The sequence below is a fragment of the Erinaceus europaeus genome, chromosome 7 (genome assembly GCF_950295315.1).
Source record: "Erinaceus europaeus chromosome 7, mEriEur2.1, whole genome shotgun sequence".
In the NCBI taxonomy this organism is placed as follows: domain Eukaryota; kingdom Metazoa; phylum Chordata; class Mammalia; order Eulipotyphla; family Erinaceidae; genus Erinaceus; species Erinaceus europaeus.
The window spans coordinates 66,340,366-66,366,838 of record NC_080168.1 but is presented as its reverse complement, the minus strand read 5'-3'; the positions used below and the strand labels follow the sequence as shown (position 1 = coordinate 66,366,838).

The window sequence follows — 26,473 nt, the reverse complement described above, 5'->3', positions numbered from 1 at the left end:
CATGCAAAAATAAAATGGCCAAATTGTATATAATAATAATAATAATAATAGTTTGGCCTTTGCTATGAGAAAGACCCAGGTGGGCACCTGCTTTGCCGTGTGCATGTAGCCCAGGGTTATGTCCCCAGAACACCACACAGAAGCCCTCCAGCACTAGGGGGAGCTCAGTCGTTGCAGTGTCTCTCCCTTATTATCTCTCTCTCTTTTTATCTAACTTCTCTTGACATAAAAGTCACTACTATTATTATGAGAATATCTGACTACTTATCTGGAAGAGTGCAGCATGTTATGTACATAAACCTCACTATTATCTCTATATATCTGCCACACTCATCTCTGAGGATAATAGAGAGGTTTATATACATAACATGCTTAGCACTCTTCCTGATAAGTAGTCAATTATTTTCATTTTTAGCAAATTTTCTCTACTGTCTGAATATTTTAATAATAATAATAGTGACCTTTATGTCAAGAGAAGTTTGTTTGGAAAAAAGAAAACTGGAGGACAGGACTGAATTCTCTGAAAGCTGCATTCGGTCTGCTGGCCTCAGGTAGATTCCCAGTGACACTGGGCCTGTGGTAACTGTAGCACATGGACAATAGCACAGCCCATAGGCTCTGGGCACAGACGTGAGGAGGACACAGGTCTGCTGAGCAGGGAGGCCCCCTGGCCCTCGAAGCTGTGCCACCAGTCCCAAGAAGGCTCCATGTGCCCATCCACTCATGCATTTCTTTTTATTTTTGTATTAGTGATTTAATATTGATTTATAAAATTATAAGATAACAGGGGTATAAGTCCATAACTTTCCCACCACATAGTTCTGTGTCCACATTCCCTTCATTGGAAACTGCAGTAGTTCTCCCAAGGTCACAGATATGGGCTGACTATATTTCTATACTTGGCTTTCTATATTTATATATATTCGCCCTTTTTACCCCCATGGTCCTGCCTTGTCTTCCTTTCTAAGACACACCTACTACTTCTGAGTGTCTTTCCCCCACCCCTCCTTCTCTCTCCAGGTCCTGATGGTATTGGAGTTCAGAGCCCTCCATTCATCTTTCCCTAACATTTCTTTCTTTCTGGGAGTATGGACCAAAATTCTTTGAGATGCAGAAGGTGGGAGGTCTGGCTTCTATAATTGCTTCTTTGCTGGACATGGGTGTTGTCAGGTGGATCCATACCCCCAGCCTGTTTCTATCTTTCCCTAGTGGGGCAGGGCTCTGGGAAGGTGGGGTTCCAGGACACATTGGTGAGGTCATCTGCCCAGGGAAATCAGGATGGAATCATAGTAGCATCTGCAACTTGGTGGCTAAAATGCAGTAAGATATAAAGCAGGACTAATTGTTTAATGAACAAGAATCATAAAGTTGGAATAGAGCAGATGGGAATAGGGATTTTAAGGTGGATAGAAGCTAGGAAGTCTATTTTAGGTATGTTCTTAGGGGCCCATGATTTTGGTAATTTTTGATGGAGCTTGATAGCTAACATGCAGATGGACTAAAAATATTGTCTGGGAAGATGGTGTCAGAGTTGAGAATAGAACTAGAAAGCTGGATCAAGGCAGAGAGTAGCTCCCAAACTTGAAGAAAATATATAAATACAATTAACTATCTACCATGTCAATCTGACCTGCAGCTCATTTCTATTCACATTTAGCACAGGAGCCTGTGTGACCTCTGAGTCCCTGTCAGTCTGAGCTCACAGTCCATGGTCATAGCTGGGAACATTCTAGGCTGCACTCATTTCAGGACCCGTCTTCCTCAAGGGGCAAAGCAAGCTGACCAGCCTCCCTTCAGAGTGTGAGGCAGTCTCTATCACTGGTAGTTCATAGTGAGGGGTGGTCCTGAAGAAGCCCACAAGAGGGCTTATGATGACAATCCTGATGGAAGTGACCAGTGACCCACTGATGCATTCTGTGTGCACCAAAGGTGGACTTGGCAATTTTTAGTTGCAAGGGGGAAAAAAAAGCAGCTTTTCAAAATCATATGCTTGCAGATTTTGCATCCTGAAGCCCAAACTCTGAACATCGAGGGCTGTGATGTCTCAGACATGGCTCTCCAGCATGTGTGTAACTGCAGAAAACTGAGGACATTAAATTTAAGTTCCTTTGAGAAGAAAAGAAACTCCATAACTTCAGAAGGTAGGTTCATCATTCCTGAATAGATTGGCAGGCTACTGCTCACCTCCTGGCATGATTCCAAAGCAAAGCAGTGCAAACCCATCAAAGGAGTAGGAGGGTGTCCACGGAATACAATCCTTATTTCTCAGCTAACCAAGGTAGAATTTTGTCTTACCTTGGAAAGCTTCGTTGTACCAGGCCTGCTACCGTAGCTGCCCTACCTGCCCTTCCTGCTGTGTCCCCTGACCTCTCTCTGTCTTAGCTGGGGTTTGTGGTTGTGTCTCAGTGCATGTGGTGGGGGTTTAGCCTGCAAGAGCCCTAACTTGCACACTGAGGCCCAGAGACTGCAGGCTCCATCCCTGGCACCACCTTATGCCAGAACTGAGCTCTGTCTCTTTCCCCTCACACTGTCTTCCTCTCTCATTTAATAGAGAAATCTCTGAAAACATTCTCCCTGCTGAGTTGAGTCTTTCATATGTGTGCATGCTACCAGAAAACTCATTCCATTCTCTGACACTTGTTTGGGTGTTTGTCCAGCCTTGGGGAGACCCAGAGAGGTGCAGGGGGATTTCTTTTGTGCCCCAGCTACTCTAGTTACTAGAGCTACGTGTTTGTCCATGACTGCAAGGCCCAGGACCCTGAAGCCCCCCTTTTCCTGTCAAACATCATTGTGTCCTGCTGTCCAATGTGTACCTGCCTTGCTCAGTGGACCACAGGCCTTGTGCCCTGTCTCCCAGCGCAGGGTGTGGTCCAGGCTGACAGAAGGGATCTTCTGGGGAGTCAGAGGGAGGAGAGAAGACCCAGAGGCAAAGCTGCCCCCATGGAGAGGCGTGAAGACCAGTGTGGAAATATCCAGACAGCCAAACTCTTCAATTGCCTTCCAACTCCACAAGACAATTAAATTTATTACTTTAAAACTTTACTGGGGCAGGGGGCAGAGACAACACAGTGATTTTGCAAAAGACTGTGGTTCTGAGGTCCCAGGTTTAATCCTGGGAATAGAACTGGGCAGTGCTATGGAAATAAATCAAGAAATAAGCAAAAACAAACAAACAAAAAACAATAATCTAACACTTATTTTGGGGGCCTATGCAACAGACTGCTACAGCGGAAGAGCAGCAGGAAGGATCAGGTAACTCCGAAGGCGACCACCTGGTGGGTCAGGAGTCGGCGCAGGGAAGAACAGAATACACCACACTGTTGGAGGGTGAATCTGAACTCAATTTTTATTCAGCAAGTGAGAGTTTATATATCTTTCAGTCTTACATAAACAATATCTGGAACAGAAAGTAAAGCTCATTTCTTGATTAGGTGGCCTTGCGGTTTTACAGAAATGTTGTGCTTCATGGGGTGATGCATTTCTGAGTAATAGGCTTAGCAGATAGTATTTTATGTAGAGTTTTAACATATTTCGTAAGAGGAGGTGAGTAAGTATTACTAAGAATTTTTCCTAAAACTTTATGTATTTGATGACCCATAACTTTTGTCCACCTCATTTCCTGTTCATCTGTATCTAATCTGGGAACAGGGGCTGTTCATCCCCGATTACACGGCATCATTACCATGTACATAATGAAAACAATAATCAGAGTTTCCAATTTAGATCTGCTCAGGATGCCAAGACCCACTCCCAGAATTCTTCTTCCTTGAAGAGAGTTTTCCGGGGTGCTGACCCTGTCAGACCCTTGTTCTGGAGTTGAGTGGGGTGTGGCATTTCCTCCCTTTTTATTTAATTTATTTGATAATAATTTAATGAGATGAATTTTTGTCTGGGTTGTTTGAGGGATCTCAGCAGGAATCTGAGGACAACTGGTGAACAGAGAACAAGAATTAGTACTAGAGTAACAGTTCCAATCATGATAAGATAATGGATCTAGCTTATAGGATTAAGTGAAATGATTTTATCTTAACCCATCTAAAGAAATCTGCTGCAAAGCATGTAGACTCTTCTCTGGCCAACTCCTGCACATATGAAAGTTTACCAACCCCCAGCCAATGAAAGTTTACTTACTCTTACCCACACAAAGTTTACTTACTCTTACCCACACAGTCACTTACTCTTACCCACACAAGTTCACTTACTTTTACCCATACATCTTCTAAATCTGACAGCTTTTCTTTTTTTAACCCATCTTAACCTATCTAAAGAAATCCTCTGCTGCAAAGCATGGGGACTCCTCCCTGGCCAACTCCCGCACATATGAAAGTTTACCAACCCCCAGCCAACGAAAGTTTACTTACTCTTACCCACACAAGTTCACTTACTTTTACCCACACATCTTATTCACATCAAACCTCATTAATCAGAGCCTCTTTTCTAATTTCACTTTAGTTTTCTTTTTACTTTCACCTTACTGTAACATTTTTTTTAGTTTTATCTACACACTCTCAAGTATGATTATCTCTCTTAAAAACTTAACTCAATTTTACTTGATTAGAACTTCTGCTTTTCTACAGTTTCACAGTTACATAAACATTGGTACGAAACAAAAGCAAAAGATAAGCATCGGGGTTTGTGGTTTTGCCTAGAATCATAGTTCCTGCTCTGTACTGTACATGTAGCACTATTTTCTTTTAGTTAATTTGTTTTTCCCTTGACATTTGTATAATCAGCTGGCTTATCAATGACTTTATTGTTTGTCCTGCAAATTCTTTTGGCTCGGATTTTTGGAGCATGAGTCTTATGAGTGCACGCCTATTATGTTTGTGTGGGGGGTACCATTTTCTAGTCTTAGGGGATTTATTATGCATAGGGGCTGCTTCTGGAAAGTTACCAGGTTCCCAAGCTACTACAGCTAGCTCAATATCAGCCCTTTGCAGCGTCCTAGCACATTCCCAGGGATGCAGCTTCCTTGAAGTCTGTCATCCTCATGACTATGGCAGTTGACCTTGTCAAGCTCCACGGGGGGGTCAAGGCACGGGGTGCAGCTTCCTTGAAGTCTGTCATCCTCATGACCATGGCAGTTGACCTTGTCAAGCTCCACGGGGGGTCAAGGCACGGGGTGCCGCAGGCCTGGGAGATAGCTCATCTGGTAATGCACATTTACCAGCTTAAAGGCCTAGGGCTGGGCCCCTGACCACCATGTGGGAGCTTCGTTCAAAGGGGAAGCATCAGAAGTGGTGGTACAGTCCTGTGGCATCTCTTTTTCCCTCTCTGTCTTTCACCCTCTATCTGGAAAAAAATAAAATAAGAGTCGTGGGTGGTAGAGTGCACTTGTTAGTATGTGCAAGGATCTAAGTTCAAGCCCCCAGTTCCTGTCCACAGGGGCACAGCTTCATGAGTGATGGAGCAGTGCTGCAAATGTGTCTTGCTTCCTGCCTTTCTACCCCTCTGTCTCTCACCCTATTTTTAAAAATGAGAGTCTGCTGAGAGCAGTAGAGTCTTGGATGCATGAAGTCCAAGCCCCCCAACATTTTTTCTCTAATTTTAGCAAAAAGGAGAATCACCTTTAGAAATTACCTAATTTTGTGCTGACTTTCAGCTCTTTCAGAAAAAGTACACCTCTCATAAGTAGTAAGAGTGTGACATTAACTGCAGTTATTGTGAAAACTCTACTGCAGACTGCATAGAGAGTCCTCAAATGTTCCTAAAAAGATTGGCTTTTTCCCTTCCTTACTGAGCTGGGGGCCAGCACTTGGCGACTTCTCCACCCCAGGATGCTCTCCTATCCCACTGGAGAAGTGGGGGAGGGAGACACCACAGCACCACAGTGCCCCCCATGGGTGCCATGCCATTCCCAGGGGCTGCCTGCGAATGACTTGACCTCAGGCCAGGTTCATGACAGGCAGGCACCCTACCCAGTGAGCTGTCCCTCTGCCTCCTACCCCCAGTGTGAGGGCCGATTCTCTGTCAACCAGACTGCGGAGGAGGGGGAGACAGACCACCCGGGGTCCTGGGGAGACTGCTGACAGGGCAAGCACGTGGAGAGAAAGCACAACCTCCAGAAGTTTCAGGAAGACATCTCATTTATTGGTTGTACAAGCAAGCAGATATACTCAAGTGGTTAAGGAAGGGAAGAGGTCATTTACTAATCATTAAGCCACACACAATATAGGATTAAGTCTTTGAATTGGCCATTACTGGGAAGTTACCATATAAGGTCTGGTCATGAGCCTCACTATGCATAAACAGGCTCCTCTCCAAAGGTGAATCACAAGCACCTACGGGCAGGGGGGAAGGGGGGCAGTTAAGCAAAACCAGGATGTTTGCGGTGGGTTTCAGTTGGCCGTAACTTATGGCCTTTGTTCAAAGGGAATGAGGAAGCGTATGCAAGAAAGCCCCGTTCTGGAAAATTCCTCCTGTGAGAAGGGGGCTCAGGGTTGACCCATGGAGATAATGGCCAGGTTTCCCAGACAGTGGGCCCATCCCCACACCCCAGATTCCCTGGAGAGGCAGTCTTCCCTCCTCTCCAGGCACCTTGAACAGAGCATGCCTAGGCCAGCAGCCCAGGGGCGGCTGCCACAAACACCCATCACGCCTGCCACAGCTCTGCAAGGCCAGCGCACTGACTCATGCTTGTGCTTTCCCCCAGGAATAAAAGCTGTGGCCTCATCTTGTTCATACCTGCAGGAGGTCTCTCTGAAAAGGTGCAGCGGCCTCACTGATGAGGGGGTCCTGGCTTTCGCGCACAACTGCCGGTGGTTGCGGATCATCAAGCTGAGCGGCTGCTCCGGCATCACCGACAGGTCCTTGCACGCTATTGGGGAGCACTGCCTGCTCCTGCAGTGCATTGACTTCTCCTTCACCCAGGTGCACGCTCACGCCCGGGGTGGGGGGGCAGCCCAGCTGAGCATGTTGTGCTCCTGCAGCTGCCGCCCCCACTTACGTAGGCGTGTCCCCTCCCCTCTGCCCAGGTGTCTGACCGCGGCGTGGCCGCACTCGTCAGTGGACCCTGTGCTGAGAAACTGGAGGTAATTTGAGTAGCTGTCGGGATGCCATGAGCTCTCGGCGCTTGGCCGTGCTCTCTCTGGATTCCTGCCCCAGCAGACAGCCAGTGCCACAGCCAGTCGGGTTCACCTGGCCCCTGCCGTGTTCATACATCAACCCAGCAGACGACAGAATCTGCCACATTCTTCCCACCCTCCATTTCCTGTTGCTGGCCACTCAGGTGGTCTCTAGTCTCTAGCTGTTGGAAACAGTCCCAAGGTGGGCTTATCAGATCTTATCAAGATCTGGTCCCAAGTTCACATCACTGAATCATCTCTCATAGGGCTTCTGTTGTGAGTTCATACTTCTTTCCAGGACCCTAATCCGTCCGTCAGAATGAGTATTTTCCTTTAAATGATTTCATCTAATATATTTTAACTGGCACCTGCATTGAACACGTCTCTGTCTACCTGTTCAATCATGTGGAAGGGGGAGCAGTATCATTATGCTAACTGCCCAGCCCACGTATATCATCTGAATATCAGTTTCCAGGAGAAAAAGGACCACTGCCAGAATATACATTTCAGTACATATATCTTTTTTTTTCTTTTTTTTTAAATCTTATTAGAGGCAGAGAGAAATGGGGGGGGAGATAGAGAGAGAGTGATAGAGATACCTGTAGCCCTGCTTCACCACTCATGAAGCTTTCCCCCTACAGGTGGGGACCAGGGGCTCAAACTCTGACCTTGTGCTCTGTAATATGAGCACTTAACCAGGTGCACCTCCACCTGGGCCCCTCAGCACATATATCTTACTTCCAGAATTCTTTTTTTTTTTCCTGCCTCCATGGTTAATCAATGGGGCTTGCTGCCTGCACTACAAATCCATTGCTCCTGGCAGCCATTTTTTCCCATTTTATTGGATAGTACAGAGAGAAATTGAGAGGGGGGTGATAGGGAGAAAGACACCTGCAGGTCTGTTTCATCATTTGTGAAGTGTCCCCCCAGCAGGTGAGGAGCGAGGGCTCAAACCAGGATCCTTGTGAGAGTTCTTGCTCTTAGTACTATGTGTACCTAACCTGGTGCACCACTGCCCAGTCTCCTTCCAAAATTCTTAAAAAGCTTATTCATGGGCCAGGTGGTGGTGCACCTGATTGAGCACACACATTACAATGTGCAAGGATCCAGGTTCGAGTCCCCAGTCCCCACCTGCAGGGGAAACTTCACAAGTGGTGAAGCAGTGTTGCAGGTATCTCTGTCTCCCCCTACCCTCTCAATTTTCTTTATCTGATAAATAAATAAAGATAATAAAAATTTTTTAAAGCTTATCCATTTAACTATTTTATTGTGCTCTACTAATGAATTGTCATGTTCTTCCCCTGACTCTGCTTCTTAACTATCCAAATGTTTGCAGTGTTCATATTTCTTTTTTTCTTTCTTTTCTTTCTTTTTTTTCCATAAAAAGGAAACATTGACAAAACCATAGGATAAGAGGGGTACAACTCCACACAGTTCCCACCACCAGATCTCCATATCCCATCCCCTTCCCTGATAGCTTTCCCATTCTCTATCCCTCTGGGAGTATGGACCCAAGGTCATTGTGGGATGCAGAAGGTGGAAGGTCTGGCTTCTGTAATTGCTTCCCCGCTGAACATGGGTGTTGACAGGTTGATCCATACTCCCAGTCTGCCTCTCACTTTCCCTAGTAGGGTGGGGCTCTGGGGAAGCAGAGCTCCAGGACACATTGGTGGGGTTGTCTGTCCAGGGAAGTCTGGTCGGCATCATGCTAGCATCTGGAACCTGGTGGCTGAAAAGAGAGTTAACATACAAAGCCAAACAAATTGTTGAACAATCATGGACCTAAAGGCTGGAATAGTGAAGATGAAGAGTTGGGGGCTCCTCTATTTTGTAGATAGCTAGTATGCATATTTTAGATATAGTCCAAAGGGCCTGTGCCTATACTAGTGTTTTTTTGTTTGTTTGTTTGTTTTGTTTTGTTTTTGTTTTTCCCTCAGTCTGAAATCTGATATGCAGGTGGATCCAAATTATTGTCTGGGGAGATGATGTCACAGCTGGAAAAGGAACAGAAAGCTGGATCAGGAAAGAGAATAGCTCCCAAATATGGGAAAGGGGTATAAATATTGTTGACCGTAAACCCCATCAATCTGATTTGGTCTGGGGCCCATATTCAGCTTAGGAGCCTATGTAACCTCTGCATCCCTGTAGATCTGAGCTCACATTCTGTGGTCATGAGTAGGAACATTCCAAGCTGCCCCAATATTGACTCATCTTCCTCAGGTATAACATAGAGTATATTGTCCATCCTTCCTTGGGAGGATGGAACATTCTCTACCATTGTTGATCCAATTGAGGGCAAGGTCCTATAGGGGGCCCACAAAGGAGTCTATTTTATTGTTCCTGATAGAAATTACAGGTAACAGTGGAGAGAGGGATTTATTTGAGATCTAGGCCCATCATGTCTGTTTGGGAATCTCAGGACTCCCTGATTAGGGCCCCAGCTGATAGGGTGGCCTGATAGTGACTAAAGAGTCATCATTAAAGTATGCCAGTCTCTTGCCCTTCTTCAGCTTTTGCAGTCCTTGTTTGCTAAGGTTAGCTTTTGAGTGAGTGAGAGAACTGTAATAAGAAGTAGGTGAGGAGGGTATCTAAGTCTAATTAGATACTATTTCATTTTGAACTTTATACTGACTCACTGCAGACTATTGTGTACTTTTGCTTTCAGGTATATATTTTGCCCTAATTCATGGATATATGTGAAAATATGCTCTATCTCACAGGACCTGGTCTATATCTAGGTTTTGGGACTTAGTTAGGAAGTGATCCTCCTGGAATGGAATTAGAGAATAGTGTGAAAGGAAAGGTCTCACCCAAGTAATGAAGCTGAAGGGTTGACATTCCACACCTTCTTATTCTAGCATTTGCCCTTCTTCCGTAGCCAGTCAACAGCGTCAGGTTGAGCCTGATGTAAAGTTTCGAGACCTCCTTTGAATCTCTGGACACAGTCTGAAGTGAAGCATGCTGATGTGGTACTCCTTGCGTTGATTAGGTTGGGATCAGCGGATGCAATATTATTTGGTATGAATTGAAAGAAGCATGCAGGAAAGTTTGCCCCACCCTAGAGGTTCCAGGACTGGGAGAAATATAGGCTCTATAAAGGAAATGTGAGGTTCCTGCTGTTTTAGGGTTAAGAAGACAATAGATAGTTATTATTATAATCACATTATTTGGTAATTGGGTTAACTTTGAAAAATCCCTTTGTTAGGATTTGCTGTGTCATACACAACATCACCATAATTTATGTCCTTTGACATTATTTGTATATAGCTGTGCCACCGGTTGCTTCTGTTCTCCCTGGCCTAGGCTTTTGAGAGGGTCAACATATCAAAGACTCAGCCTGTGTATTAAAAAGACTTAGTCTGTGCTTTAAAAAGTTTGAGACATACAATCAATTTTTCCCACAGTGTGCATGTTTCTGTGTCACTGACTTGTACAAGCGTTTCTATGCATACTCAACTCCTGTGATTGGATTTACTGGGCTCCAAGTGCTCATCCATTATCAAATTGCTTCAGAAAATGGCAGGACACTTAGCTTTTAAAGCTGCTCCACCTTCCAGGTGACTGTAGATTCACCTTGGTCCTCTCTACAGAGCTGAGTTTACCTCCCAAGTATATGGTTCTTTGGTCTTCTCAAGCTCATAGCACAGATCTCTTTTCCTTTGGAGTAATATTTCTTTCTGTTTGTCGCCAGGAGATTAATATGGGCTATTGTGTCAACCTGACTGACAAGGCTGTAGAAGCTGTCCTCACTTGCTGCCCTCAGATGCAAATCTTCCTCTTCCTGGAATGCCCCCTCATTACAGGTGAGTGTGACAGGCCTCTCCGTCCCCGTGTCACCTTGAGGAAGTGACATAGCCACTTGCCCAGCTGCCCTTCACCTAGGATTCTGCTCCTTGACATGTAGGCCTGCTGGCTGTGCCTGTCTCAGGAGGCTGGCCCAACCACCCAGCAGCCTGCTTTGTGATTCCCAGCATGCCTCGCAAGGGCTCCATGGTGTCTGGTGACGGAGGGGCCCTACAAGCTCGATATAGTTAGTTGTGCAGTGGTGGCTGGAGGCGGAAGAGGGAGCAGTGCAGGCGGAAGAGGAATGCAGCTTGATGCATTCCTGCTCACTGTGATCTCACCCAGCTGTGCCACTGCAGTACTAGACAGCCACGGCTGTTTGCCAGAGTGTCCCCATGTCTTGGAGGCCACAGCCATTTTCTACCACCCCTCTCTGGGGTCCCAGACCACATACAGCCCGTACCTTACTTGTGAATCAGCCTTTCTGACAGGCCTGGAGCGTCTCTAATCCCTGTCTCCCCCACTTCTCTCTGGGCTGAGCTCCTCCTGCATTGCAAGAGCCACCCCAGGTACTCCCAGATGACAAGCCACAAGCTGCAGGCAGCACCTACACTGGTTGCCATGGACACAACCCGGGCTGCAGCCCAGCCCCCACCACCCAGAAGGAAGCTTTGGCATTGTGGGCTCTTTCCCTCTCGCTTGCTCTGCCTCTTCCTGCCTGTCTCTGTCTACAAACAGACAAAACCTGTGCTGACTCCTACTACTGACAGACTTAGCTAGACATCCCTTACTAAATGGAGTTCTTCACTAAGTAGACTTCCAAATTTCATGTTTGGAAATCTGATCAAATGAAGTTAATTGACTAAGACTCTCCAGAGAATTGATAACACATTAGATTATTCAGTTCACAATATTTTGTCACATCCTGGGTTAAAGTTAGTGAAATGTAATTGTGGGCCTACGCCTCTTCTCCTACCCTTAACTATGCACCATCTCCTCCTGTGTTGACCAAAGCAAGAGTGGCCATCAAATATGAGACTCCTCCCTTCACTTTGGGACATGCCAGGGGTTACTGCCTAAACCAGACCTCTCTGTGAATGTGCCACCAGCACGTACCATGGAAAGGGTCTATTTAGTTGTGTTTGAGATGGAATGTGAGGGCTGGAAGGTAGGCCAGCAGGGAGAGCACATGCCTTACCATGGGTGAGACCCAGCACCTTATTGGAGCACCATGGACAGTGCTGTGGATGGTGGCACAGTACTGTTGTCACTCTCCTCTCTGTCTCTCTCTCTCTCTCTCAAAAGAGAGAGAGAATAACATGATTGGGCCAGGGACACCACTTGGCAAAATTGTACATGCACAAGGCCCTTGGCTCACTCCCAGTGTCGCATGAACATAAAGTGAATTGGCCTGGGATATTTGGGTTTTTTGTGCATGATAAAAGTATACAAGTATTACCTCAATCACTGAGAACTACAAGTGACATTTACATCATTAAAGATATAAGACAACAAAATGTGTTGTTCTATGTGTAAACTCTGCACAGACAGAAAGACACCATGTGACAGCTATGAGGTGGAGAACTTTTATCATGCACAAGAAACCAGGTCCAAGTCCCTGCCATCAATCACATGGGAGCACTTACATGGGGAAGATTCATGAGCACCATGGACAGCACCGTAGTCTTTCCTCTCCTCTCCCTTCCCCTCCTCTCCCCTCCTCTCCCCTCCTCTCCTCTCCCCTCTTCTCCTCTCCTCTCCCCTCCCCTCCTCTCCCCTCCTCTCCTCTCCGCTCCCCTCCCCACCCCTCCCCTTCCCTCTCCTCCTCTCCTCTCCTCTCTTCTCCTCTCTGCCACTTGCCCTCTGTCTAGAAAAACATCTTTTGTCAGAGGCAGTGGGATTGTACATGTGCAGAGCCCCAACAATAATGCTGGAAGAAAAAAAAATGAAGCAATGTTGAGGTTCCCTTACAGGGTTGCTTCATTAAAAAAAAAGTCAATTACAAAGGGGGGGAGGGCAATTCCATGCAGGTCATCATACTGCAGGTCATCATACTTCAGGCTGCTGTCCGCACTCTTCTCTGAAGTCTCCCTTGTGCTCTGTGAACAGTCATTTCTTCAAGGCTAGTCACAGTGCTGGAGGATACAAAAACAAAAAGCTTTTCACACATTCAGGTTATGTCAGCTACATTTGATTTTGTGAACTAGTGCGTCGATAGTTTGGAAAATACTGTTTCCCCAGATGAAATCCTCTGAAGGTCAGTACATTCATCAGACACACAGATCATATTTATTAGGATGTCAGGACCGGGGCCAGGAAGACACACAGTGGTTATATCAACGACCATCATACCTGGAGCTCCCAGGTTCCAGGTTCAGTCCCCAGCACCACCATAAGCCAGAGCTGAGCAGGACTCTGAGGAAAAACACCACCACTGGTCTCTTCTGTTCTCTGAGAGAACTCACTGGGGAGCTTTCAGGTTCAGTGGCCTTGTCACACCTCATACACTTCACTTGAGAGCTAATGTTTACCATTGTCCACATTTTATCATTCATCTTTTTACCTACTTTTGTCCTTATCTTTTTTTTATCAGCTTTAATCTATCTTTGAAGTGACAGTTTCATTTTGTTCCTTTCAAGAAACCATCAGTCAGGTACCCAATAACCATAAGTCAGTGACTCTTTTAGTGAGAAATGGTGTTTAGAGAATAAAGCCCCTAGTTGAGCTCACACACTGGAAAGCGTCTTGGGCTGCAGAGTCTCTAGACCTTTTTTTTTTTTAAATTTTATTTATAAAATGAAAATGTTGACAAGATCATAGGATAAGAGGGGTACAAGTCCACACAATTCCCACCTCCAGAACTCTGTATCCCCTCCCGATAGCTTTCCTATTCTTTAACACTCTGGGAGTTTGGACCCAGGATCATTATTGGGTGCAGAAGGTGTAAGGTCTGTCTTCTCTAATTGCTTCCCTTCTGGACATAGGCTTTGGCAGGTGGATTCACACTGCCAGCTTGTCTCTCTCTTTCCCTAGTGGGGCAGGAGTCTGAGGAGGCAGGGCTCCAGGACACATTGTTGAGGTTGCTGCCCACGAAAGCCAGGTTGGCATCATGGTAGCATCTGGAACCTGGTGGCTAAAAAAGAGTTAAGATATAAAGCAGAACAAATAGTTGACTAATCATGAACCTAAAGGCAAGAATACTGCAGATGAAGATTTGGGGTCTCCATTTTGGAAAAAGCTAGTAGGTCTATTTTAGGTATATTTCGAGGGGCCCATGACTTTACTAGTTGTTTTTTTTTTTTAAAGACTTTATTTATTAACTAGAAAGATAGGAGGAGAGAGAGAACCAGACATCACTCTGGTACATATGCTGCTGGGAATTGAACTCAGGACCTCATGCTTGAGGATTCAATACTTTATCCACCGTACCACCTCCTGGACTATTGAGCAAGGGTTTAACCGGTTGGAGGAATGAGGAAATAGGGTTATCAATAACCAGCAGACAGAAAGGGGTCTTGAGGGCAGAGAAGATGGATCAGGCATAATCAAAGGAATGGGGGAGGTAGGGAAGTAGGGAGAGGACTTTTAGTTACTGTTTGACAGAGTAGAACAATGATATGTGGATTACATACAATCAAAGGAGATGAACTTCTAGTAACCTCTGAGTAAGCAGACCATCTGGTTTAGGAATGAGGAAGTGGGCTGAGTGTCAGGGAGTGCAGGGTCTTTGTGAGGCAGAGAGACTGACAGGAGGGGCAGATCCTGGGGGTCCTTTCCCTCCTTGCTCGATCTCTGGTAGAGACTAACAGGATAGTCGTTCCCTCCAGGCACCCATCTTTCAATGGGAGGTCCCACCATGCTCAACCCATCCTCACAATTCCCTATACACTTGCACGTGCACATACACATGCATGCACACTGTCTCTCTCGCTCTCTCTCTCTCTCTCTCTCTCTCTCTCTTTCTGGAAAGCCTCTTGCTGAGAGCTTCTTGCTGAGGGACTTGACTTTCTCCCCACTGACTACTGTCCAAATGCTGCCCAAACGAAGCCTGTGACCTGCTGCCACCCAGTGGCCATTTCTTTTCCTTGCTGACCTTGGGCCACCAAGTCCTTGGCATTCACTCAGAAGAGGCAGAGCACAAAACAAAAGGTGCTGTGCCCCAGTAACCTGGGAAATAGAGCAGCCACATGGTGACTGTCACATTCTCCAAGTCTCTGAGAAGTATTGTAACTAAGAAACCAGCTTAACTTTCTTCACACAAGCATTCCCTAGGGATTGTAAGAGCCGAGAAAATTGTTTCTCTTCTGATCTCCAATTTCACACAGGAGGGCACTGAAGTTTTCTTTGCCCAGGTGTTCAGTTTTTTCTTGTTCTTTTTTATTCCCTCCTGGGTTATCGCTGGATCTTGGTGCCTGTACTTATGAATTCACTGTTCCCAGTGGCCATTGTTTCCATTATTACTATCAGATAGGACAGAAAGAAATATATATATATTTGTGTATGGTGGGGGTGGATGGTAGCTCACTTGGTCACTTGGTAGAACATGTTACCATGCCAAATGACCCAGGTTCAAGTCCCTGGACCCCACCTGCAGGGGGAAGCTTCACAAGCAGTGTGGCAGTGCCACAGGTCTCTCCCCCCTTTCCCTCCTCCCCCCTTTTTTTTTTTACCTCCAGGATTATCAACTGGGGCTCCATGCCTGCACTACAAATCCACTGCTCCTGTGGCCTTTTTTTTTTTGGATAGGACAGAGGGAAATTGAGAGAAGAGGGGAAGGTAGAGAGGGGGGAGAGAAAGACAGACACCTCCAGACCTGCTTCACAGCTTGTGAAGTGTCCCCTACAAGTGGGGATCAGGGGCTTGAACCTGGATCCTTCCGTGGGTCCTTGCACTTGGTATTGTGTGCACTTAACCAGGTGTGCCACCACCCAGGCCCCCATTTCTATATCTTACCCTCTATCAGGTAACAAAATAAAAACACTTTTTTATTTTAATTTTCAAGTGTTGATGTTTTATTATTTGACTGGAAAACTAGGCACTCAACCAGCCCAGGAGGGGACAGAGTTTTGTCCTCCTCCTCCTCCTCCTCCTCCTCCTCCTCCTCCTCAACACCAACACTTTTTTTTAAGTTTCATGGACCTCAGCATTCTGTGGCACATAGTTGTCAGTCACAGAGTGGGGAGAGCAGATCCAGAGGCAGAATAGTCCTGAGACAATAGCTTCTGTTAGCAGAGGTTTTGTTTGTTTGACACCTTGTGCTTGAGAAAGTCCACTGCTTTTATTTTCAGGCAAAGGGCTAGAGAGAGGAGAGACTCCATGACACCACTCCACTGTCTCTGGAACTCCCCCCCCCCCTTTATTTTTTGCCTCCGGGATTATTGCTGGGACTCCGTACCTTCACTACAAATCCTCTGCTCCTGGAGGCCTTATTTATTTATTTATTTATTTATTTATTTATATTATTGGTTTTTTTATTTATTATTGGATAGAGACAGAAATTGAGAGAGAAGGGGGAGATAGAGAGGAAGAGAGACAGAGAAACACCTGCAGACCTGCTTCACCACCTGTGAAGTGACTCCCCTGCAGGTGGGGAGCTGGGGCCTCGAACCAGGATCCTAACCAGTCCTTGCGCTTTGCATCACATGCGCTTAACCCACTGCGCTACCACCCAACTCTTTTTTGTTTTTTAATGTTTTAATTTTTTAAAAAAGGAAACATTGACAAAACCATAGGATAAGAGGGGTACAACTCCACACAGTTCCCACCACCAGATCTCCATATCCCATCCCCTCCCCTGATACCTTTCCTATTCTTTATCCCTCTGGGAGTATGGACCCAAGGTCATTGTGGGATGCAGAAGGTGGAAGGTCTGGATTCTGTAATTGCTTCCCCGCTGAACATGGGCGTTGACAGGTTGATCCATACTCCCAGTCTGCCTCTCACTTTCCCTAGTGGGGTGGGGCTCTGGGGAAGCAGAGCTCCAGGACACATTGGTGGGGTTGTCTGTCCAGGGAAGTCTGGTCGGCATCATGCTAGCATCTGGAACCTGGTGGCTGAAAAGAAAGTTAACATACAAAGCCAAACAAATTGTTGAACAAGGCCATCTTTTTTTTTCCCCCTCCACTGTTGTTGTTGCTGCTGCTGCTGTTGTTAGATAGGACAAAAGAAAAATCAAGAGAGGAGAGGAGATACAGAGGGAGAGAGAAAGAGAAACACCTGCAGACCTATTTCACCACCTTTGAAGTGACCTCCCCTCCTGCAGGTGGGGAACCAGGGGCTCAAACATGGATGCTTGTGCCATATCCTTATGCTTGGCACTAGGTGTGCTTAACCTGGCCCCCAGAATGTCCCCCTTTGTGTGATGCTTCTGAGTGGTGGTGGTAGTTCAAACCCAAGTCCTCAAGAGTGAAAATGGCATGTGCTCCATTGGTCTGGGAGTTGGTACAGTGACCAGAAGACTGGACTTGCGGGCTTAAGGTCCTGAGTTCAATCCCTGGCATCACATGTGTCTGAGTGTACTCTGTCTTGTGTTAATATGTATATCTTCCTTAAAGCATGTACTCTACTGCCTGAGCACTCTCCAGCCCATTCAACACTAGCCTTCATACATCAATCACATCATCTAAACCTTTCAGAAGCCCTGTAATGTCACCAGTTCCTGTGTAGACATGGGAACAATCAACCTAACCCTAATGACGGTGGGTTTACACACAGATGTTGCCTTCTCTTGCAGACCGTTCACGAGAAATCCTGGAGCAGTCACTGGGCCCAAAGAAGCTGAAGCACATCATGTGGACGGTCTACTGATGCTTCATGAAGCTTCCAGAAGCACTGCTCATCACCCCTTCCCAGGGGGTGATGTTCTGTACAGTCTGGCTTTCCACTTCAGTTAAGACTTCCCTGTTGGCATTCAGTTTTGTTTCCAGTTACAGCTCTCAGAGGACCAGCTAGGCCCTATCTCTCCGTAGCTTGTGCTTGGACATTAAGCAGACTCCCAGATACTAACAGCTCAGTAGTTGCAGGCTTGTTACAAGAGTCCTTGTTTTCCACACAGTTATCCCAGAAAGCCCGGTGATCAGTTTAAGGAGGGGGAGGCAGGAGTAAGGGATGTTGTCTTTGTTTCAAATAAACGATGTTTATAAGGATCTGTTTTCCCTGTGATTTTCCCTCCCGCCTAGCTACGTGAGCTGTTAAACCCTGTTTCCTAAAGCATACTTATATTCCTGGGGCTGTCCTGGCTCCTACCTTCCTGTGGAGACATCCTGCAAGATGTCTTAGCAGACTAGGGCTGCGCTTACAACTGGTGGCCTCATTCCTCCACATGGTCAGCAAGGACCTGTAATTCCTCAGACATTGAAAGGTGTCAAGAGGCCAAAGCCCCGGGCCATCACCAATTGACATCCAATAGGACCAAAGGAGAACATGACTTACTGACCACCACAGCCATAAATCTGTTGAGACTGTCAGGAATACCAGTTAGAAGAAACATTGAAGCCTACTCCCCCTTATCAGGGGTGTGGACTGGTTGGAGACATTCTTGCTTTGTTCTGCTTTTTGCTTGAATAAGCTGTTTTGGGATTCCTTTGTTGTATGTTGAAAGTAGCAAAGAGAAGACAAGCAAGCCTGCAGTGTGGTCTTACCACCACCAGCCCCTGCTGAGAGATGGAGGTCAGTGCACACCCCTCTGGGCTTCTCACAGACCTAGCCTTTGAGGAACCAGTCAGTCTGTCGTTTCTGCATCGGATATTCTACATCACCTTCCTGAGCTATCTGAATGCCTACTGGCCAAAACGGAGCAGCAGGGTTGTGGCTCTCCAGTTTATTATTTCATGAAAGAAATAAGTGCAGTCATTTGTGATTATTTGTGATACACCACACTCAGCTCCTCAGCAATGGAATGGGCACTCTTGCCCAGCTATGAATTTCAGTGACTTCTATGGCTCCTTTTCCCCAAGTGTGTGGATACAGCGGCTGGGTGGTGGTGCACTTGGTTGAGCACAAAACATTACAGAGCACAAAAGACCCAAGTTCGAGCCCCCTTCCCCCACCTTCGAGGGAGACACTTAACAAGCGATGAAGCAGGTCTGCGGGTGTCTCTCTGTCTCTCTCCCTCTCTATCTCCCCTGCCTCTTCCAATTTCTCTCTGTTCTATCAAAGAAAAAGAAAAAAGTGGGAAATATGGCCACTGGGAGCAGTGGATTTGTTGTACCAGCACCAAGCCCCAGCGATAACCCTGGAGGGAATAAAATAAATAAGTAAATAGGGTGGTGGTATAGCATAATGGTTATGCAAAGAGACTTTCATGCCTGAGGCTCTCAAGTCCCAGGTTCAATCCCCTACACCATCATAAGCCAGAGCTGAGCAGTGCTCTGGTAAAATAAACAAATAAATAAATCCACAATGTGTGGTCTAGGAGGTGGCACAGTAGATAGAGTGTTGGCTCTCAAGCATGAGGCCTTGAGTTCAGTCCCTGGCAGCACATGTACCAGAGTGATGGATGGTTCTTTCTATCCTTTCTCATGAATAAATACATAAAATATTTTTTAAATAAATAAATAAATAAATTCACAATGTAAAGTTAACAGTCCAGGTCTTGGTTTTCAAAAGCAATGTACTATAATCAGAGCATTTTCTTTTTTCTTTTTTTTTTGCCTCTAGGGCTTGGTGCCTGCACTAGGAATCCACTGCTTCTGGAGGCTATTTTTCCCTTTTGTTGCCCTTGTTGTTTATCATTGTTGTTGTAATTATTATTGTCGTTGTTGTAGGATAGGACAGAGAGAAATCGAGAGAGGAGGAGAAGACAGAGAAAGGAGAGAAAGATAAACACTTGCAGAGCTGCTTCACTGCTTGTGAAGCGATCCCCCTGCAGATGGGGAGCTGGGAGCTCGAACCAGGATCCTTAGGCCAGTCCTTGTGCTTTGCACCATGTGCTTAACCCACTGAGCTACCGCCCGGCCCCCAATCACAGCATTTTCTAAAGCATGTCTCAACAGTGGTGCTTAAATCACCCAGTTTCATATCAGCTTTGTGCTTGTCTCAGTGGGACGCTAAATATTTCCTAGCATAAAAGAGGGAAAGCACTGTGTGGTAGACTTGCTGTACAGGGTCAGCTCTCTCGCCCTTAGTGTGAGTTACTCTGCCCATTCTACCTCACCATTTACTACTATGTAAGCGTGGTGTGTATGTGTGGATATACATAGATACAGGCATGTGGGTGTGTGCAAAGGAAGACAGAGGCCAGTACTTGCATCTTCTGTCCAGGCCTGACACGGAAAGAGATGAGAAGACATCATCCCTGTCCTCCCAAAATAGCAGAAGCTATGCAAGGGAAAAGCACAAGGTGGTTCACCGTTCACGTTAACGTGGACATGGGTTACACATCCATGTACACTGCAGACTCGAGGGCAGCCACAGAATAATATGTAAATAAGAATAAGCAACATCCTAAGGAGAGATGATGAGATCTTTTCCTTTTTTATTTCTTTACTGGGGGATTAATGTTTTAAAGTCGACAGTAAAGACAATAGTTTGTACATGCATAACATTTCTCAGTTTCCCACATAACAGTACAACCCCCACTATATCCTCTGTCATCTTTTTCTAGGACCTGTACTCCCCCCCCCCCCACCCCAGTGAGACAATGAGATCTTATTAAACACTCGGCTCACACTGAGGAAGTCAGCTTGGACATTGCATTGCTTTGCCATGGGCACCAGCCAGGTTTGAACCTGGACCCCCTGCACTGAAGGTAGCTTTGGTGCTGTGGTCTCTTTCTCTGTCTGTCTGTCTGTCTGTTTCTCTCTATCTCTCTCTCTGCCCCTCTGCCTTCTCTGTCTCTATCTTAACACAAAAGCAAAACCTGGTGAAGTCAGAAAAAGAATGAAACATGAAAATAAAAAGGAATAAATAACAAGGAGGGGGCAAAAAAGAAACAGTGAAGTCGTGGAAATGACTCCAGTTCCCTCCTGAGTGTGGACGATCCTGATACAGGTCCATTAAGCTGTGCAACTGTCTCAAGGCTGTTACATAAATAGGAGACTAGCGGACATTGGGAGCAGTATCTGGGTGCCTCAGTGACTGGGTGCCCTTGCAGCGGACCACCACAGCGGATGAGCAGCAGGAGAGTCAGGGGTCTCGGAAGGTGACCTCCCCGGTGGGTCAGGAGTAGGCACAAGGGAGAACAGAAAATACCACACTCATATGGAGGGTGAATCTGGACTCATTTTAATAGTGAAACTGCATTAGCTTTTATACTTTTACAGATTACATTCAGGTTACATAAACATCTAGCTCATAAAGAAGTAGCAATAAGCATCATAGTCTTGTGGCTTTGGCTTGCTACATGTTATTTCCCTTATTACTGTAAAGAATGGTACAATACTTAGTATCACCCTGTTCTCAGGGGAGGTCATACTTAGAATTGTTTTTGACTTTTGCTGAGGGCTCTTACTATCATTAATCTTCTATGGGGGGCATACAGATCTTTGCCTAGTCATGGGCCACTGCTCATCTAGATCTGGTAAAGTTTAACTATTAATCTTTCTTTGTTTCGATACGTCAACTTGGACCTGGGTGGCCTCCATCTCTGCATTCTTTCTTTGAGGGGCAGGTCATAACATGACTTGTTTTGTCCGTCTATGCTGACCCACCTTCCCCACTTTCATAACATAACTTTCAAATATGCCCCTGTGTAAGGGAGAGGGGTTGCTTCTGACTCTCCATTCCCACCAGGCACTGCCAAAGCGCTATTAATCAATTGTGACAGTATAATTATTTGTAACAATAACGGGGGGGGGCAGAGAATGTGTCGTCCCATTTCTCGTCCTTCCTGCCCAGCTTCCTTGAAGTCTGAATGCAGATCCAGAGGAGATGACCCTGTCATGCTTTCTGGCGTTCTTGATGGGGCGCCACATTTCCCTCTTTTTTATTTAATTTAAAGTGATGGAATTCGGTTTGGAGCTGTCTGATAGATCTGGAGAGGAGCTTGAAGAGGACTGGAAGAATAAGCAGAACAATTACTAGTACAAAAACAATGCCTCCCAGTGATATGAGAATATGTAGCCAATTAATAGGGTTGAGAGATGTGATGTGAGAATATATAGCCAATTAATAGGGTTGAGAGATGTTAAGCCCTCTTTTAGAGATTGGGCAAATTCCCAAACATCGGGGGTATCTAGGGAGGAAGCATTTATGGTGCTAATCTGGGCCTGAAGGGTATCAATGTCATGGGAAATATCATTGTGTTGCCAAATGCCCATAAGGTGGTTCCTAGTCCGATCCCAGGGAGTGGAGGAATTATAAGGCAAAGGAGTAACACATAGTGCTCTATAACTACTATGGCAGTGAGTGGAGAGTTGATACTTAGGATTTTGTAATTCCTGACCTAACAACAAGACCACATCTTCTAGGGCGCTTTAACTTTGTATCCAGTTTTTTGTCAATACCATGCTGTACTGCCAGGGAATATGAGATGTTTTGAGAAAGCTGACTGACATAGTGAACAGTATGGACTTGGCTAGCCAGAGCCACAGAAGAAACAGTGACTGAGGTAACAATAGCAATAAGTGCTGAGATGCCTAAGATTAGTGCAGCAATAAATCTTTTAGGACGTAACAATTGTCTTAAGTCCTTAAGGGTTTGTAAAGCGGGGTTATCAAACCAGGGCTCCGCAAGATTAACAGGAAGCATCACATAGGATGGTCTCTGTACAATAAAAACAAGATCATAAGATTTTGGCCAGCCACTGTGAATACAGTTAGTCAAGTAGCAGTTGATACAAGATATGTTAAAAGCTTTGCTGATAGGTGAAATGGTAACCGAGGTAGATTCTCCCACCAACAATGCATAAGGATAATTAACACAAGCTTTAACAGGGATGGCCTCATTGGTAGAGGACCCCGGTCTCTTTAGGAGAACCGGGTAGGTGGATGCAAAAAGGCAGAAAAGGCCGGGATACCAGGCAGACTTTTGAGTAATTAGGGAGAGTGCACGATAGGTAGGTGCCACAAACCCAGGGGTGTACCATCTAGATAGAGGACCACTAACGGGGGATGTGAATTTGTAATTGAAACATTCTTCCTGTTTGGTCTCTTTTAAGTATGAAGAATAATCATGTAGAGGGGAGGAGACTGAAAAATCATAGATTAATGTCCCAGAGCTATAGGGTTCAAAGCACAGTATTTGCTTGAGGAACCCACAGCGGGTCAGTTTGTTTCCACTGTATTTGCGCAGCCTGCAAAGGATCAGCGGCCCCTATAAAAAATGCTGTCTGGCTTAGATATGGTCACTCCCATTACCTCCATAATGTCTCTTCCCCATAAGGACAAAGGTAGTCCTGGTATAACATAAGACTCAAACCTCCCTGTAAAATGATCACACTGCCATTTAAGCATTTGAGAACTTTTTGCTACATTAGAAGCCATTCCCAAACCAATGAGACTGGAAGATGAAGTCTGAACAGGCCATTCAGAAGGCCATTCCTTCCCTGCTATGCATGATTTGTCTGCCCCAGTGTCTAACAGGCCGCAAAATTTCCTGCCATTAATAAAAATTTCCTTTAACAGTCTATCTTGCTGTATCCTTTCTGTCCAGGCTATAACATCTGTAGACCCGAATCCTCCATCTCCTCTTTCCTGCTTCAGTTGTGCTACCGGCAATTTCAGATAGGGAAGTAAGATTAATTGTGCTATCCTTTGATTCTCATAAATCTGCAAGGTCTTTCTAGGAGTGTCTACCATAATCTTTATCTCTCCTTCAGAGTCAGAATCCACCACACTGGGAATGATTGAGATCCCTTGTAGGGCAATGGAGCTCCTTCCCATCAGCTGGCCAAAGGGATGCATTGGATCGACCTTCTTGTGGTGCATCCCGTGAGTACCCATTCATTGGGGAAACTGACGATCCTTCCTAGCCGACTGAATCCACATGAATCCCAGTCACTTTCAAAGCCAGCAACAAGCAGCTCCTGAAAGCTTTCAACCTGACCTGTTGACTGGCTACGGAAGAAGGGCAAACGCTAGAAGAAGAAGAAGCTGGCCAAAATATCCTGGAGGCAAGGGTCCGTACAAGCCTGCCTCTATTAAAGTAACTGGTGAGTCAGAGGTTAAAATATAATTTTTAGCGGAGGCTGTATCTAGCCCTGCACTATGGGGAGTTGCCCTGATTAAATCCTGTATGTATTTCTTATTACTATTGAGCTTTGTAGGTCCTAATGCCTCATCTTTACTTATTTTTATTTCGGGGCCTGAGGCTGGCCCCTGGACAGGTTTTTTGACTCCTCTAGTGGGGTCCCATCCTTGTGAAATTTAGACCTGCAGTCCTTCCTCCAGTGGTGTCCCTTTTGGCACCGTGGGCATGGACCAGGCGGGGGTCTAGGCCCCTGGTTTCCCCCTCTACTTTGGGGGCACTCCCTCTCAAAGTGTCCCGTCTGGCCACACTTGAAACACTTCCCTTTCTGTCCTCCCCCTGCGTTCTTGTTTTTAATGAATTGTGGCAGGGTCTGTCCCTGCAGGGCAGCTGCCATGGCCATTCCCTGAATAACTGCAGGAGACACGTCCATGCATGCCCTGATAAAATCTTCTATTGTCCCTGTTCTTTTTAACGGTCGTAGCAAGTCTTTACAAACTGTTGGCATTTTCCCAAGCAATTGTTTTAATAAAATTTCAGCTCCCTCTGACTCAGGCATCATTCTTTTTATAGTCTCTTCTAACCTAGCAATAAATTCTTCAAAAGGCTCCTCCGGTCCCTGCCTGATACCAGAGAGAACCGAAACCTTCCCCTCAGGCTGTGGTATTTTATGCCACGCCGAGACGGCTATCTTAGAAATAGTTTCTAAGGACTCTTGGGGAATTTTCATCTGCTGCTGGGGATCCCCCCAGTCATCTCTGCCCATTAACATAGAGAATGTAGGCTTGGGGTCCCTGCTTCTTTTAAACAATGCCTTTTGCAAGTAAAGTCTGGCTTGATCTTCAAACTCTGTTCTCCACAAAATATATTGTCCTGGCTTCAAGACTGACCGGGCTGTTTGCTGCCAGTCGTAAGGAGTTAACCACATAGTTACCACTGTTTCTACTATTTGTAAATTGTATGGTGAGGAGGGTCCTCTGGACTGAACTGCCTGAGCTAATTCCTTTAATATTTTTAATGGTAAAGGTTCCCACTCAGGTTCATCACCCAATGATATTGCTGGGAAGAGGAACCCAACATCCCCTTCTCTTCTTGCCTCTTTTATGGCGGCCATAAACCCAGTATTAGCAGGGACCTTATGTCCTCCTTGTCTGTCTTTGAGCTTCAAGGGAGGTGCCGTGGCCATAGGAAAGGTGAGCAAAAAACCATCATCATCATCATCATCATGATAACGGGCGGCCTCATCATCTAATTCTGCCTCTTATTCAGGATCTAGCCAGTCATCATTCTCCGGCAGTGGGTGCCTAACTTGTCCCTCAAGAGCTCCATCGCCTTCATTTTTCCCAGGATTAGATTGTGTTTCCCCTACCAAACATTCATACTCTGATTTGTCTCCTAATAAGTCCCTCAGCTGGTTCCATAAAGAGAAGGCTATAATTGGAACCTCGTTGGGCCCATGTTCTGAGTAAAATTTTCTCATATCTTTCCCTACTCTTTTCCAATCCTCTAGTGATAGTGTTCCTTCTTCTGGGAACCATGGACTGCTTTTCTTAATAAATGCTAGGAATTGCTTCAGCTGTTTGTGGGGTACCTTTATTCCTCGTCCTAGCAGCAACTGCTGGAGGACCGAGAGGAAAAGCCCTTCATTCTTTGAGCCCTCTTGCCCCATGTTACCTTCCCGCATCCTATGAGACTGCTACTTCCAGCGGCGGGGCTGCAGTCCCCTTAACCTGCGGGGTCCTTATCCTGACCATGATTTCTTAATAGTTCAGAGTGCTATTTTACCTGGGTGGTCTTCCTTCAAGTCCCTGTTTGGGCACCACCTGCTGCAGACCACCACAGCGGATGAGCAGCAGGAGAGTCAGGGGTCTCGGAAGGTGACCTCCCCGGTGGGTCAGGAGCAGTATCTGGGTGCCTCAGTGATCGGGTGCCCTCTTCACACAAACAGGGTTTGCAGTTACCTAAACTCAGCTGTATCTTTGCCTCCCCAAATTGACTTCCAACAGTGCTCCACAGTGTTGTTAAAATTTTCGGGAAGGCTCTTGCCGGGCGGTTTAGCTTCACGGGCGGGTAACAGAGACGCAGAGACAATGGCTGGGCAGGGAAGCTGTATTTCTTTATTCAGGAACAACGATTCATAAACTAAGACAAACTAATCGCCAAACAGAACTCTGCTGTCTCTTTGCGGCGGCACAAGCACTCTCTCTTACTTTCGAACTCAGGAACTCTCTCTTACTCTGGAACTCTGGAACTCTCGTACTGGGGAACCCTCTGCAACTCTGGCACTCTCGAACTCTCGTACTCAGGAACCCTCTCCCGGGGTTCCTTGGGGCGGGGCCAAGCAGGCCCGCGAAATTAACAGGACTGATCCAATTCTCTTGGCGGGGGAGGGCTAGAACAAACCAATGTAAAGCATAGGACACCACAGTATCATCTTTAAGTTTTTTTCCTCCCCAGAGGACTCACATATTTATCATGGATCCAAACTGTGAGTGCAGAAG

At 46.0% G+C, this 26,473-nt stretch overlaps 1 protein-coding gene across 5 annotated transcripts in view; it reads left to right on the top strand.

The window, feature by feature from the left end:
* AMN1 (antagonist of mitotic exit network 1 homolog) overlaps positions 1-17,992 on the top strand; it is a 29,080-nt gene extending 11,088 nt beyond the window's left edge. For 2 of the 5 annotated variants that reach the window (XM_060194622.1, XM_060194620.1), the window contains exons 3-7: positions 1,997-2,141; positions 6,653-6,870; positions 6,951-7,031; positions 10,756-10,867; positions 17,581-17,992. In XM_060194622.1, the coding sequence (XP_060050605.1) occupies positions 1,997-2,141; positions 6,653-6,870; positions 6,951-7,031; positions 10,756-10,867; positions 17,581-17,654 (630 nt within the window). In that variant the 3' untranslated portion in view covers positions 17,655-17,992. The remainder of the gene's footprint in view (positions 1-1,996; positions 2,142-6,652; positions 6,871-6,950; positions 7,032-10,755; positions 10,868-17,580) is intronic. The other 3 variants (XM_007538388.3, XM_060194623.1, XM_060194621.1) reach the window with 3 other exon arrangements.
* The last annotated feature ends 8,481 nt before the right edge of the window (positions 17,993-26,473 follow it).